Here is a 14,861-nt window from a genome sequence, read left to right as displayed (position 1 = left end):
TTTTATTAGTAGTTGCAGCTTGCAACAACGGCCATTGTTAACAATACTGGATTGCATTGAAGTGTATAGAACCATGGCCGTGGTGCATACACACTGTATACACTACGACAGTTGTTCTCTGCGGGTGCACAAAATAATTGACAGGTCTATTTTATGCGGCCGCTATTCACTGAGCAGTGTCCGTACAAGATCTATCTACCTGATATGTAAATATATATTTTCTGCATTAATAAAGTCTTCACTTCATGGAGGAATTTATTATAGGGTACGTTAATTATCTTTAAAAAATTTCTACCAAGTCAGAGGTTTTGGTGGGGGTCCAGGTGCTGAGACCATGAGCAATCCCTAAAATGAACTGGAAGCAGTGCTCTGCTATGGCACGTCATGGAGGAGCATATGATTGTGCTCCTCCCGCTGTATCCTCCACTGGGCCTTTATAAGCCTATGCAGGATAACATGCGCACGGCCATGCTCGGCCATATTATGGACAGGATCATCATTCTAAGTGCTAGGCTGTAGTGATAGTACAGCAAGGGGTTGGAGCTTCCTATAAGATCACCATTGGGCACTGCCTGGCCAATTGTGAGTGCTTATATAGCATAAAATTGCTGGTGCAGGAAGCTGCTAAATTTAAAGTGGAAACCACTTCAACTGAAAATGTTACCCAGCCCACCACTTTTTTTTCATTTAAATGGTTGGTGTACCAAAGGTGAAAAATAAGCTAGATTGTTTCGCTATGTTATTTTGCAAAAGGCTCATTTTGTCAACTTTTGTATGCAAGTTAGCATGCATAGTCTGATCAATTCTTCCTGCTGTTTATAAAGTTTGCCAGCCAGGCAATGGTTAAGTGGTAATGCTGTGCATCCCCACTTAACCCTTTCCTCCAGCACACAGTGTGTTCTGCTTAGTGAGACAGGGGTTAAGTGGGGATGAAGGCTGGCAAACTAAAGGCCCTATTCCACGGAACGATTATCGTCCGTATCCGGCCGATATCGTCCACTACGGACGATAATCGTCCCGTGGAATAGAGTGCAACGATCAGCCGACATCGTTCATGTCGGCTGATCGTTGCAGTCGCTTGTTTTTCAACATGTTGAAAAACAAGCGACTGATACAGCAACGATCTGCTGCCATCGCTCCGTTGAATAGGACCATCGGCAGCAGACGCTGCTGTATCCTATGGGCTGCCCGGACGATCAGCGATCACCCGGGCAGCCCCCCCGTAGCTCCCCGCCGCCCCCTTCTGCACTCACCCGCTCGCTGCTGCTGCGCTGAATAGCGGCGGCAGCGAGTGGGGAACGAGGAGCAAACGAGCTTTGAAACTGCTTGTTTGCTCCTCTAAACGACCCGTGAAATAAGGAGGACACATACAGCATATGCCTCCGGCTCAGCAGCAGTACTTAGAGGAGCAGAAATCCCCTATTTATTAAGGGAATCCCTGTTCTAAATGGGGTTTCCCACTCAAGAACAGAAAGCTTCTGCTCCTGAGCAGCTGTGTCTGTACTGCTGCTGAGCCAGCTTCTGCTTAGTTTGCTAGCCAGGCATCACTACTTTTCCCTTTAGGAGGAGCAGATAACCTGTCAAAATGATGGGTGTTCTGCTTCTCCTTGGGGAGATGTCACTTACCGCTCCTGGCTGTGTATTCATGTGTTTGTAGCCTCTGGTGACATCACATGATAATTACTAGAGCCTGTAGTACACATGAATACACAGCCAGGAGTGGTAAGTTACATCTACCTAAAGAGGAGCAGAACACCCATCATTTTGACAGGTTATCTGCTCCTCCTAGTGGGTAAAGTGGTGATGCCGTGCACTTCTTGTACTGTCTCTGATAATCAGTAAGCAGCTGCTGGAAAGTGATCTCTCCAGCATTACAGCAAAAGGGGGGCACTTCCCCTTCCTATGGAATGACCTTTACAGGTAAGTGGAAGCTGGAGGGTGCTATCTCACAGGACATGTCAATTGCAGTTTGTTTGTTTTTTTTAGGAAAATTCACATGTAAATCTGCAGTAAAGTCTATACCAAGTTGTTCAGATCTACCACTGAGCATATAGTTAAACATATGTACTGTATATTTAGAAAAAGACGGGAAAAAATTGGGGAGACTTATCAAACTGGTGTAACCTAGCCCCTAGCAACCACTCAGATTCCACCTTTCATTTTCCAAAGGATCTGTGAGGAATGAAAGGTGGAATCTGATTGGTTGCTAGGGGCAACTGAGCCAGTTTCACTTTACACCAGTTTGATAAATCTCCCCCATGGTGTAAAGTAGAATTGGCCCAGTTGCCCCTAGCAACCAATCAGATTCCACCTTTCATTTTTCAAAGAATCTGTGAGGATTGAAAGGTGGAAGCTGGTTGCTAGGCAACTGAGCTAATTCTACTACACCAGTTTGATAAATCTCCCCCAATGTATTTAAAAACCTGCACCTGCTGATATCGCTGTGGGTATAATGCACATTTTCTACAGAAAATCTGCAGCAAACCTGTCCTGTGTGAAAACAATCGTATTAGTTAAGTGTGACAAGCCACACTCTACAGCCCCATTACACGGAGCATTAATAAGCCGAATCCATGTAATGGAGACAGCGATCAGCCTATGAAATGATCACCGGCTCATTGTTTCTTTAGGTCCAGACCTAAAATCATTGGGGAGTCATGCACGCCTTGCTATGTGTAATAGCGATATGCGGCCGATGGCTGAGGATTGAATAAGCTGTTCATATATTACCTCACCATGCTCTCGGTCTCCTCTGCACTCTACTTGCTTCTTGGTACCATATGCTGCAGCTTTTTTGAGCTGACAGACCACCAAGCCAATCACTGGCCGGGACCTCCACAGACACTGATTGGCTGAGCAGCCCCTCAGCTCAGAGAAGCAAGTCGGGTACAGTACGGTGTCGGGAAGCAAGCAGAGTGCAGGAGGAGACCAGGACTGTGGAGAAGTAATGTATGAACAGTTTAGGGCAACGGGGTTACACGAACATCGCTAATGACGTCCGTGCAGCCCTTGCTAAACAATTATCGGGCCATGTAATAGGCCCAGTAAACGAATGCTGATCTGGCAGCTAGTTTACATTATTAATCGGACCGTCATCGACCCGACTAATAGGACCCGAATTGTCAGCAGAAGTGGTGGGTGAGCTTGGTGAATGTGATGCTCTGCCTAAATGCCATTGAGTGCCCCAATGAGTCAACCAGGCATTACCAGCATTACTTTATCTGTATTTTAGTATGTGTATCTTATTTCAGCTCTGGGAAACCGACAATGCTTTGGCAGGTGGAATAAACATAATGAAAAACAAATCATGCAATCAAAGGCCTCCTCTTGAAGATATCCGCAATGGGACAATGATTCCAGCAAACAAAGCAGCGGTTGTGGTATCTATAACTCTCTTCTTTTTGTGTCCCTTTTTGATGCTCACTTAATGTGATTGTACATATATCTTTTTAATGCAGAACTGTAAGATGTTCAAACCAGTTAAGACCACAAAACAAGAAGCCTCTGAAAGAAATGTGCTAGATAAAGTAATACTGAGAGCTGATCCTGTGCTTCAGGTATGTTTTTTTTTCTTTTTTCTTCTTTATAGTGTGTTTAGGAATTTTGAAAGGGGCTGATAAACAATAATTCTATTTATTTTTAAAACTTTGCATGGTTCAACATCTGTTTTGGTATGGTTTTTTTTTTAATCCGTATTTTACCAATAAGACTACATAGCAGCAAAAAATTACTTAACTTAGTAAAAATGCATTTTGCATGTGTATTTGACCTTTATTTACTTAAGTTTGAAAGAGGCTTTAAGCCCCTTTTACACAGGCCAATTATCGACAACGTGTGTACCTTAGGATGTTTATTCAGCTAATAATCAGACCATTTAAAAGTGAGAAAGATCAGCACAAAAGATCATCATTTTCGTTCTTGACACCCAACCGTGCAATTTATCGTGCTGATCAACATGGTTTTTGGCCATATACAGCCAAATATCGGTGCATCTAAAAGGACCCTTAAGCCCTTTTACACTGAACGATTATCAGCCTTACTTGGCCCATTACAGACAGTTTAGGCCCATAATAATTTAATGTTGAAAGACCACAATGTATGATGTTGGCTGATTGTGGTCTTTAAAAATGTTGAAAGATGTGTGCAGCGACGGTCTGCTGCGCTTTGCTTTCTGTAACTGTAGCGGCAGCACCGTTGACTTCAATGGGCTGCCCAAATGATCTGAGGATTCTTTGGACTGCCCCTCCCGCTGCTCCATGCTCACTGTGGCTAGGTTTACACTGTGTAAAAACAACGACCGTATTTCAGAGAAGCAGCCATTGTTGGGTGCACAATGGCTGTTATTTCAGAAATAACGTAAAATTCCAATAAGTTTTTCTCCTCTCGCAGCCTCGCAGAGCTGTTACTAGCCAATGGAAAGAAATGAATCTTATTTCTTATCATTAGGAAAGCACCATAACTACACACACAACGTTATTGTAAAATTAATAGACGAGAATTACCGGCTTTAGACTTAAGGCAAAGAAATTTATACATTTAGCAAGTAATAAAATAAAGAGAGGGTTATGAACAGACAGCTTCATGAAGGTCACCCATGGCCAAGACTGAGCTCCTGACTGTTTGGCAGTGCAACCTATGATGCTTTACAAATGCCAAAAGGGATATCCAGGATTCCACCTTCTAAAACATCTTGAGTGGAATCTTCTTGTCTCTCCACATCTCGGAGGGTATATCTTCTGAGACAGGAGGGGGGCGTGTGTATGTCCCATTCATCGGTTGAAGCAATCTAGAATGCATGACTGTTTTTATTTGCAAATGGGAAAATACAAGAAGTTATTGAAAATATAATTATTTTTGGCTCCTAGACCCCAAGCTATTTGCCGTTCTTTAGCACATTTATTTCTTATTTCTTCTTGAAGGTCCCTTTTAAATCAGACGTAACAATGAGGGATGAAGATGACCTCTGCCAAGCATTTTCTGAGGTCCTCAATAACATTGAAGATATTGATGCTGAAGATGCTGACGATCCCAAGATGTGCAGTGACTATGTTAATGAAGTCTATGCTTACCTGAGACAGTTAGAGGTATGTAATGTGGATTTGTCCTGACCAAATTGTATAGTGACAAAGAAAGTCATGTGTTATGTATAGATGCATAGTTTATATGTTAGATATTTATTCTTCCCTTTGCTGGCTTCTAGAAATGTTCATTTTCTCTCTCCCTGCTGAGTTGGTGTGTCCCTCCTATTATAAGTATTGGATTCTAAGCCAGTCAGAGACGAGCTGTATCCACTTACATTTTTACCGTTTTATGCATTTTTAGACTCATTTTGTGGGATACAATACAATTCACCCTAAACCCCACACAATGTGATAAAATCACTGCATTGTTTCCACAGTTACCTCAGTTCTCCTACTATGTCTCTCAGCAGCCATTTGGAGTCATATTCACTAGCTTTTGGATACACTAAATGCCTCCCTGTGGGTAAAACAACACTCCCCTGTCAGCGACATACCTAAGGACAGTATTTGGACAGTTCGCAGGCTAGAGAGTGCCCCACACTGGCTGATGGTGCCCCCCCCCCCACACTCACACACACTAAAGATGCACAAGTGAGTGTAATTTTCAGGGGGTCACCACTGAGTCCTATGACCCAAGTACAATGAAAAAAGACGCTTATTTTTGGGCAGAAAGGAGCATTGAGTACAGCTATTTTTTCCCCCTGAACAACCTTTTGTATAGACAGATTGGAAAACAACACTTAATAGTATTTATTTTTATTTGCCACCTTTGTGTTCCTGCCGATCTCGTGGAGCACTTTCCTGCTGCGCGGCACTATTGGGGTTAGCATGTGGAATTGTCTGCTTTGTTGATCAGTGATCAGTGTTGGATTGGCCCACCAGAGGATCCTCCTGTGGGCCCCCAACTTTAGATTCTGCACAAACATTGACCGACATGTTTCTCATTGGTGGGCCCCCAGGATCATTTCCTCTGGTGGGCCCCAGATACCCCAGTCCAACACTGTCAGTGTTCCACCACTGATTGGCTGGTTAGACAATTCCTTGTGCCAATCCCGATCCCAGAAGCGCAGTGGTACTGGGGCTCAGTGATTGCGGCAGAGGAGCTAGGAAGATAAATATAGGTTCTAAAGCCTCTATTACACAAAGTGATTATCGGCCGTATTCAGCTAATACTGACAGTTATGGACGATAATTGCTCAGTGTAATAGAAGGCAACGATCAGCCAACATAAACAATGTCAGCTGATCCTTGTCTTTTAACATGTTGAAAGCTTAACGATGAGGATAGCAGCGATATGCTGCTGCCGTCACTCCATGTTATAGGGGCGGCAGCAGCAGACTGCTGATAACTTCTATTGGCTGCCTGGACGATCTCCCCACTGTCCACCCCCCCGACTCTTACTCACTCGCTGCCGACGCATGTAATAGCACCGGGAGCAAGCAAACGCCGACCTGCTTAGACCCGCCTCCCTCTTGATGGTGTCATTGTCACAAAATGGCTGCGACAGAGCAGCCTGGGGTCAACAGATAAGAATGAGTTTACTTCACTTCCTGGGGGGGGGGGGGGATAGGTAATTAAAGCATATTACAAAGTTATATAATTTTGTAATTTGTTTCAATTACTGGCAAAAAGCTTTTAGCTGGAGTACCCCTTTAAGTCGTAGCACCTGCCTGTGCAGAATTTACTGTGAACTGTAGTATGATGCTTACAGAAACATTACTGAACAAAGGAAGATGGGGAAAATGTCCTCTATTTTCACAGACTGTTGAGGAAAGACCAATGGCAGACAATATATGTTTTTCTCTAATATGCACAAATTATGAATAGAATGAGACCTACTCCAAATTTCATGTCTTCTCAAACTAAGGTCAAGCAGTTTGTTCGTCCAAATTATATGCAAGGAATGGAGGTGAATGCACGTATGAGAGCCATCCTCATAGACTGGTTAATGCAAGTTCACTCCAAATTCCAGCTACTCCAAGAGACCCTCTACATGGCAGTTGCCATTTTGGACCGCTTTCTACAAGTAGGACTCTATATATTCTGTTTATTATTGCAAATTGTACAGATGTGCAAGAAATATTCCCATTGCTTTAGGTATATTTTTGTGGGTTGTGGGAAAATAATTTACTTAAGTGTTTGCAATTGTCTTTAGGTTCATCATGTCCAAAGGAATAAACTCCAATTGGTGGGAGTCTCATCACTCTTTGTTGCATCAAAATATGAAGAAATGTATTACCCAGAGATTGCAGATTTTGTCTATATAACAGACAATACCTATTCTAAAGCTGAGATTAGAGAAATGGAGAGAACAATACTCAATAAATTGAGATTTGACCTGGGAAGACCACTGCCGCTTCACTTCCTTCGCAGAGCCTCAAGGTCTTGCCATGTATGTTGTCTTGATGTTATGGTGACTCATAAAGGGCATGTGTCACCTAAATTTTCTTTTACTTATTAGAGTCAGATGAAGAAACGTTTTCTTTTATTCTATTGTTTCTATTTTCTGACTATTTTTTTTTATTTCACTTTTTGTACATTTCTATGAGGGCTGCCATATTGCCTGGGCTGTTTTTAACCTGATTTAGTGACATGCAATAGACAAAATCTGTCCCCGTGAGATGAATGTGAAACATAACTGAGTGCGCTCTGTGACCTTTGAAGAGGTCATTCCATAGTGAGCCGCTATTGTCTCCTTTACCTACCAGTGTCACATGATGCTGCAATGCTGTACACTTCACAGCAGGCTCTCCTTATCACCACAGACATAACAGAAAGTCTTACCTTAGTTTCTCACCCATTAGTGAGAATAAAAGCTGCAAGATTTCAGGATTATTTTATAATATAGATAGAAAAATAAGATTTGTAATCTACTTCTATTTAAACATTTCAATTCTTGCCATACTTATCAGCTGCTGTATATCCTGCAGGAAATGTTGTTTTCTTTTTAGTCTGACCCAGTGCTCTCTGCTGCCATCTCTGGCCGAGACAGGAACTGTCCAGAGCAGCAGCAAATCCCAATAGAAAACCTCTCCTGCTCTGGACATTTCGTGTCTCAGACAGAGGTGGCAGCAGAGAGCACTGTGTCAGACTGAAAATAATCCACTACAGTAGCTGATATGTATGGGAAAACTTGAGATTTTTAAATAGAAGTAAATTACAAATCTAAATAACTTTCTGAAACCGGTAATTTGAAAGAAAATGATTTTTGCTGGATAACCCCTTTAAAAAATACATTATTTTCTGATGACACATTCCCTGTAAAACTATGTTTGTATTAGTTAAACTTCATTTAGCATTTGGCAATTCTGTCAAACAATGAATAGGATGAAAAGATGCAGGATATGCCAAAAATGTTAAACAGACAACTATGGGACTCATATTAAGGTTACAAACCCACTTGCCGGATCTGCAGCGAGTCTCCTTGCTGCGTTTTTGCAGGGAGACTCGCTGCAGATCCCGGCCCTATACTTTCAATAGCAGAGAAACTCGCAGCAGGGATGTACATCCCTGCTGCGATTTTGTCTGCAGCCCGCCCCATTAACCCCCCGGCCGCCGGACATTATACATTACCCGGTCCCCGTTCCTGCTTGCTTCGGGGCTCCTGGTGTCTTCACGATCGCCCCCAGCCCCGCAGCCCCCGGCCGCACGATCGCCCGCAGCCCCCGGCCGCACGATCGCCCCGCAGCCCCCGGCCGCGCGATCGCCTGCAGCCCTGCAGCCCCCGACCGCACGATCGCCCCCAGCGGGCGATCGTGCAGCCGGGGGCTGCGGGGCTGGGGGCTGCAGACGATCATGCGGCCGGGGGCTGCGGGGCTGCAGGCGATCGTGCGGCCGGGGGCTGGGGGCGATCGTGCGGCCGGGGGCGATCGTGCGGCCGGGGGCTGGGGGCGATCGTGCGGCCGGGGGCTGCGGGGCTGGGGGCGATCGTGCGGCCGGGGGCTGCGGGGCTGGGGGCGATCGTGCGGCTGGGGGCTGCGGGGCGATCGTGCGGCTGGGGGCGATCGTGCGGCCGGGGGCTGCGGGGCTGGGGGCGATCAGGGCTGCAGGGGGGCGGGCAGGATATACATTACCTGATCCCGGCTCCTGCTTGCTTCAGCGGCAGGAACGGGGACCGGGTAATGTATAATGTCCGGCGGCCGGGGGGTTAATGGGGCGGGCTGCAGACAAAATCGCAGCAGGGATGTACATCCCTGCTGCGAGTTTCTCTGCTATTGAAAGTATAGGGCCGGGATCTGCAGCGAGTCTCCCTGCAAAAACGCAGCAAGGAGACTCGCTGCAGATCCGGCAAGTGGGTTTGTAACCTAAGGCTGTGTTCACATGCAGCAGTTTTTTATATGGACATGGGGTTGTTTTGGAAGCATGCAGATGGATTTCTGTATGTTCCAGTTTGACAAACAAAAATATTAATTAAAGTGGTATTCATAGTAAAGACGAAGTTGTCTTTACTATGAATACCACTTATTCATATAAATGAAGGTTGAGAAGACTATTTGACATCCTAGACAATGTTTAGTGTTCACTATAGACAATCTATCCTGAAGGCCCAACCCTTGGGGTAAGCGGGCAATGAAATGCTAGATCGGCACTCGCTTACAGAGCATTTTAGACTGCTGAATGATCATGTGGCCAGGATTATTTTTTGACAGATTAAGGGCACGTTCACACGTACAGGATCTGCAGCAGATTCGATGGTGCAGATTCAGGGTAAAAACACACACAGCGTATACGAAGCAGATACGCAGCAGATCTGCAGCAGATTTGATGCTGTGTTGAGTTATTTAGATCTAATCTGCTGCGTATCTGCTGCGTATAGCAGCAGTAAATACGCAGCGTATATGCCGTGTGTGTTTGTACCCTTAAAACAAATCAATTCTGCTGCAGATCCTGTACGTGTGAACGCACCCTAAAGGCCCTATTACATGGGACGATTATCGTGCGAAAAATCGTTATCATTCGAAGGTAAACGATAATCGTTCTGTGTAATTGCAGGCAACGATCGAAAAATCGTCGTAGATTTAGATCTGAACCTAAAGTTATCGTTAATCGTTCGCTGTAATTCCGCATTTTTTCACTAATCGTTCAGTGTAATAGCACATTGCCCATTGTTTCCTTACAACGGAAGGAATAAACTATCGCAATAATGATCGTAATAACAATCGTATCTAACGACCATCGTTCTGTGCAATATGGTGAACGATTTCAGGTTAACGATAAACAATCTAGTTTGCAGTCGTTAATTGTTAAAAATCGCTCCGTGTAATAGGACCCAAAGGGTGCGTTCACACGTACAGGATCTGCAGTAGATTTAATGGCGCAGATTTGAAGTTGCAGATTCAATGCAAAGTAAGGGCCCTATTCCACCGGACCATTATCATTTGCATAATCGTTAACGATAAATGATCCAAACGATTGCTATTACGAAAGACCTGAAATCGTTCACCCATTTACATGGAAAGATAATCGTTACTTATGATCGTTCTTGCGGTATTCTTGTCGGTGCTATTGCGTTCGTCGCTACTGCGTTCGTCACTACTGCGAATGACCAAAGGACTTCTTATTCAATGCGAACGATTTGTGAACGAGCAACGATAAAAATAGGTCCAGGTCTTAATAAGCAATCAACGGTTTCTGATTTCTCGTTTGATCTGATTTAACTGCTATTCAAACGAACGATTATCGTTTAGATTCGAACGATTTAACAATAATCTGAACAATAATCGTCCGGTGGAATAGGGCCCTAACTCTGGGTCATCAAATCTGCTGCAGATTCAAATTTGCGCCATCTGCAGCTCTTGTACGTGTGAACGCACCCTAAAAGACAGTGAACAACTGCTGCTGTAATAGGGCCTTACGTTTAAATGTTGTTCTTCTAGGCACAGGAAGAACACCACGTTCTTGCAAAATACTTTATGGAACTTACCTTGATGGACTATGACATGGTTCACTATCTGCCTTCCATCATAGCAGCAGCATCCCTGTGCTTGACACAAAAAGTTCTTAACTGGGGTTCCTGGGTAAGTAAGACGTATTTAGCATTAACTCTGGAGGCCGTATCAGATGACCCAAGCCACTTGACAGATTTATCCCCCTTCCCCTGTAAACACAGATGAAAAAAAAAGAATTATGACTAAAATGTCAGTCACTTCCAAACCATCTGTTTTGTTGTTGCTGCCATGTTCTGTTCATTAGTAAGCAAACTCTCTTTCTGTACAGAATGCCACAGTCCAGCATTACACTGGCTACACGGAAGAAAATCTCCTGCCAGTTATGCAGCACATAGCAAAGAATGTATTTATGCTCAATAACAACATGACAAAATTTGTTGTAAGTATTTAATGTTTTTTTTATTTCTTTAAAGAGGTACTATGCAGGAAAAAAAACCTTTTCATATCAATGAGTCAGAAAGTTAAACTCATTAGCAAATTACTTCTATTAAAAAAAGTACTTACAAGCTGATGTATGTCCTGCAGGATGTGGTGTATTTTTTCAAGTCTGACAGAGTGCTCTCTGCTGCCACCTCTGTGCATGCCAGGAACTGTCCAGAGCAGTAGCAAATCCTCATAGAAAACCTCTCCTGCTCTAGACAGTTCCTGACACAAACAGAAATGGCAGCAGAGATCACTGTGTCAGACTGGAAAGAATACACCACTTCATGCAGGACATACAGCAGCTGATAAATACTGGAAGGCTTGAAGGGGTTATCCAGCGCTACAAAAACATGGCCACTTTTACCCCTACTGTTGTCTCCAGTTCAGGTGCAGTTTGCAATCAAGCTCCATTTACTTCAATGGAACTAATGGTGGTTTTACACGGAGCGATAATTCGCACGATTAACGATTTTGAATGAACGATTTTTTTTAATAACGATCAGCGTTTAGACGGAAGATACATTGTACGGAAAAATCGTTTTGCGATCGCTTAAGCCTATCTCATACATAGGTGAAATCGTTGAAAGACTGTTTACATGGAACGATCTGCGAATTTTTTGCGAACGATCAATGACGATTTGAGAAGTTGTTGAAAGATCAAAATGAACGATTTCTCGCTCGTCGCTTGATCGTTCGCTGCATTTACATGTACGATTATCGTTGGAATTCGACCGTTATCGTGCAAATTCGAACGATAAATCGTTCCGTGTAGAACCACTATTAGTTTCAAAACCCCACCCAAACTGGAGACAACAGTAGGGGGAAAGTGGCCATGTTTTTGTAGCGCTGGATAACCCCTTTTAACATTTTTAAATAGAAATAATTTACAAATCTGTATAACTTTTTGACACCAGATGATTAAAAAAATAAATATAGATATCACGACATGGAGAGAGAGGAGCAGCTGCACATCACACCTATGGCTGATACTAGTGCTGCTAAGCTTATTTTAAAAACCAACGTCAGGATATTGGCATATAATTTGATCAAACCATACCGCCCCGTGTACCATGTGCAGGTCTACGCTAACTCCACACTGTGTCGGTCGGTGGCCGCCGACCCCGCAAAGTGTGCACCTGCAGGGAAGGGAGGCCATGGAATGGCCCTGCAACCCCAATGTCACAGGACCAAACCCAAAATGCCCCCCCCAATACCCAGCCAGCACCACCGGCGGAGAAGGCTGCCCCCAAACAACACAAGTATGAATATGGTATTGCACTCACCACCACTGCTGCAAACAGAATGGGAAAAACATGGAGGTACTGACATGTGAGCACAGGTATATTCTGCTGATTTGGGTCACGTGGGTCTTGTAAAGGGGAGTGCCAGCTGCCCAGAAAAGGGAGAAATGTAAAACACGACATGGAGAGAGAGGAGCGGCTGCACATCACACCTATGGCTGATACTAGTGCTGCTAAGCTTATTTTAAAAACCAACGTCAGGGTGTTGGCATACAATTTGATATATATGTGTGTGTGTGTGTGTGTGTGTCATTTGAAAAATTACCTAGATTGTAAGAACGAGCCAGGATGAGTCAGGCTCCTAATGTAAGTCTATAGAGTCCAACTCTTTCATCACTGGGACAGAGCAGGGAGTGGATTGTGCAGCTGCGTGGTCCACTCCCCGCTCGTTCTCCCGATGATTATGGGTCTGAACACTAGGGGGAGGTTCACACTGAGGAATAGGTGAGGAGTTGGTCCCCGTTCACACTGAGCAAGAACGTCGGAATTCAGCGGTGGAGAATCCCGCCTTGCTCAGTGTCTCACTGTAAGTGAATGAGAGGGCGCACGCTCCTCCACAGCCGCCGCTCTCTGCTCAAAGAAGTGACATGTCATTTCTTTGAGCAGAGAGCGGCGGCTGTGGAGGAGCGTGCGCCCTCTCATTCACTTACAGTGAGACACTGAGCAAGGCGGGATTCCACGGCAGAGTTCTGAGAGTGCGTGTGTTATTCCTATGATGTCACACGGCCTAAATCCTCTTGATTAAAGATTTCAAAGAAAGCAACACAAAATAAAAGTTGATATATGTCATGTTTTATTAGTTACCCAAGAACAACATCGGAAAAGTCAGCTGTTTGTTGGAGGTGATACCCTTTAAACACCATTTCTAACCTTTCCATACGTGTGATACATGTTTGATCACAGATGCCCATTTTACCTCACCAGTGCAACCATATTGAGGACTAATTTGTATGGCATGGCGGTTGAGCATATGTGTATGTGCAGGTGTCCTATGTAAAATATGTGTGATTTTGATATCAGGAGAGAAAACTGCGTTAAATGATAATATTTAGACCCAAAATAATAGCTATATCAGAGTATACACATGCAAATAAGTCAAAAGAACAAGGTAGTACCAGCCACAGACTCCTGCACCCCATGTATGTTTTACATTGTTGCTTCTTCCGAGGGGATTGTGTGTATATGCTTTGGTATGGTTATTATAATGGGTCTGCATATTTCGCTGGACATTCTATAACCTTATGTAAATTATTTCTTTTTCAGTACGTTAAGAACAAATTTGCAAGTAGAAAACTGAATCGGATCAGCACCATCTCTCAGCTTAACTCTCCAGTCTTATTGCGTCTCGCTACTCCTCTTCTATCTGCTGTATAGTTTCTTTATGGAACCAATATGTGAAGTTTTATTAAGAGACTCTAACAATGTATATAGCTTTTATTTCGGTGTTGGCTCATATGTTTGTCAAACATTCCTTATTAAAATAAAATAGTTCTAATTATCAACCTTAGATTGTGTGTGTATACTCTCTCTATAAAATGATCAATAAATCCATACATCTGTGATTGGTCTATCATGCACACTGATTGTGAACAGGTCCTGCCAGTTTTATCTCCTCTTCTTGAGAGATATATACACACAGGGCCATTTTTACAGCTGTTGCTGCCCTAGGCAGTAAACCTGAAGACACCCCATCTTGGGGAGCCTGGTTTCGGCCACATGCGTTTCTCTACATATAGACACTAGATTTACTGGCAAGTTTGAACAGGACTTGGGAGACTTATAAAATAAAAACAAAAAAGTTTGTTCTTTACCCCTTCTCCCTGGTGCTGCCCCCCTGCAAGGTGCTGTGTCTGCTGGCTGCCACACTTAAAGTGAATGTACCGTCAGGTACATTCGATTTAACATGACCCACGGAAAGATCGGTGCAGGGAAGCCAATGCTGCGGTCCATTTTTTTGAACCGCAGCCCCTCTATGATGCGCCCTTCTATGACGCGGCTCCATTGATTCTAATAGAGCCGCGTCATAGGGGGCGGGGGATTCCTTCCACTGGGGGTGACCCAGCCCGCCTCCAGTGCTTCAGCCCTGGCCTGATACCCGTGGATAGAACGGCGCCGTACACTGGAACCGGGCCACGGATCAAAAAATGCAAAATTGCTTTATATCACAT

At 44.0% G+C, this 14,861-nt stretch overlaps 1 protein-coding gene across 6 annotated transcripts; it reads left to right on the top strand.

The window, feature by feature from the left end:
* The first annotated feature begins 1,717 nt into the window (after nucleotides 1-1,717).
* Nucleotides 1,718-14,158, top strand: LOC138800469 (G2/mitotic-specific cyclin-B2-like). Of its 6 annotated transcripts, none has more exons than XM_069982165.1 (9): nucleotides 1,718-1,920; nucleotides 3,252-3,380; nucleotides 3,459-3,557; nucleotides 4,920-5,084; nucleotides 6,889-7,047; nucleotides 7,177-7,413; nucleotides 10,898-11,038; nucleotides 11,238-11,348; nucleotides 13,957-14,158. In XM_069982165.1, exons 2-9 carry the CDS (start codon nucleotides 3,294-3,296, stop codon nucleotides 14,065-14,067), a joined length of 1,110 nt encoding a protein of 369 aa, XP_069838266.1. In that variant the 5' UTR covers nucleotides 1,718-1,920; nucleotides 3,252-3,293; the 3' UTR covers nucleotides 14,068-14,158. The 6 variants fall into 6 exon arrangements, with proteins under 6 accessions (XP_069838266.1, XP_069838293.1, XP_069838284.1 ...); XM_069982183.1 differs by lacking the exon at nucleotides 1,718-1,920 and adding an exon at nucleotides 2,333-2,346; XM_069982156.1 differs by lacking the exon at nucleotides 1,718-1,920 and adding an exon at nucleotides 2,358-2,443.
* The last annotated feature ends 703 nt before the right edge of the window (nucleotides 14,159-14,861 follow it).

This window comes from Dendropsophus ebraccatus, chromosome 1 (genome assembly GCF_027789765.1).
Source record: "Dendropsophus ebraccatus isolate aDenEbr1 chromosome 1, aDenEbr1.pat, whole genome shotgun sequence".
Classification (NCBI taxonomy): domain Eukaryota; kingdom Metazoa; phylum Chordata; class Amphibia; order Anura; family Hylidae; genus Dendropsophus; species Dendropsophus ebraccatus.
This window is presented reverse-complemented; position numbering and strand designations above follow the sequence as displayed.

Excerpts from the sequence above, each read along its gene's own strand:
- LOC138800469 (XM_069982165.1), top strand. The coding sequence starts at position 3,294 with ATGAAAAACAAATCATGCAATCAAAGGCCTCCTCTTGAAGATATCCGC. Across the intron at positions 5,085-6,888 it reads CTTACCTGAGACAGTTAGAG|GTCAAGCAGTTTGTTCGTCC; the intron begins GTATGTAATGTG and ends TCTCAAACTAAG. Across the intron at positions 7,048-7,176 it reads TTTTGGACCGCTTTCTACAA|GTTCATCATGTCCAAAGGAA; the intron begins GTAGGACTCTAT and ends AATTGTCTTTAG.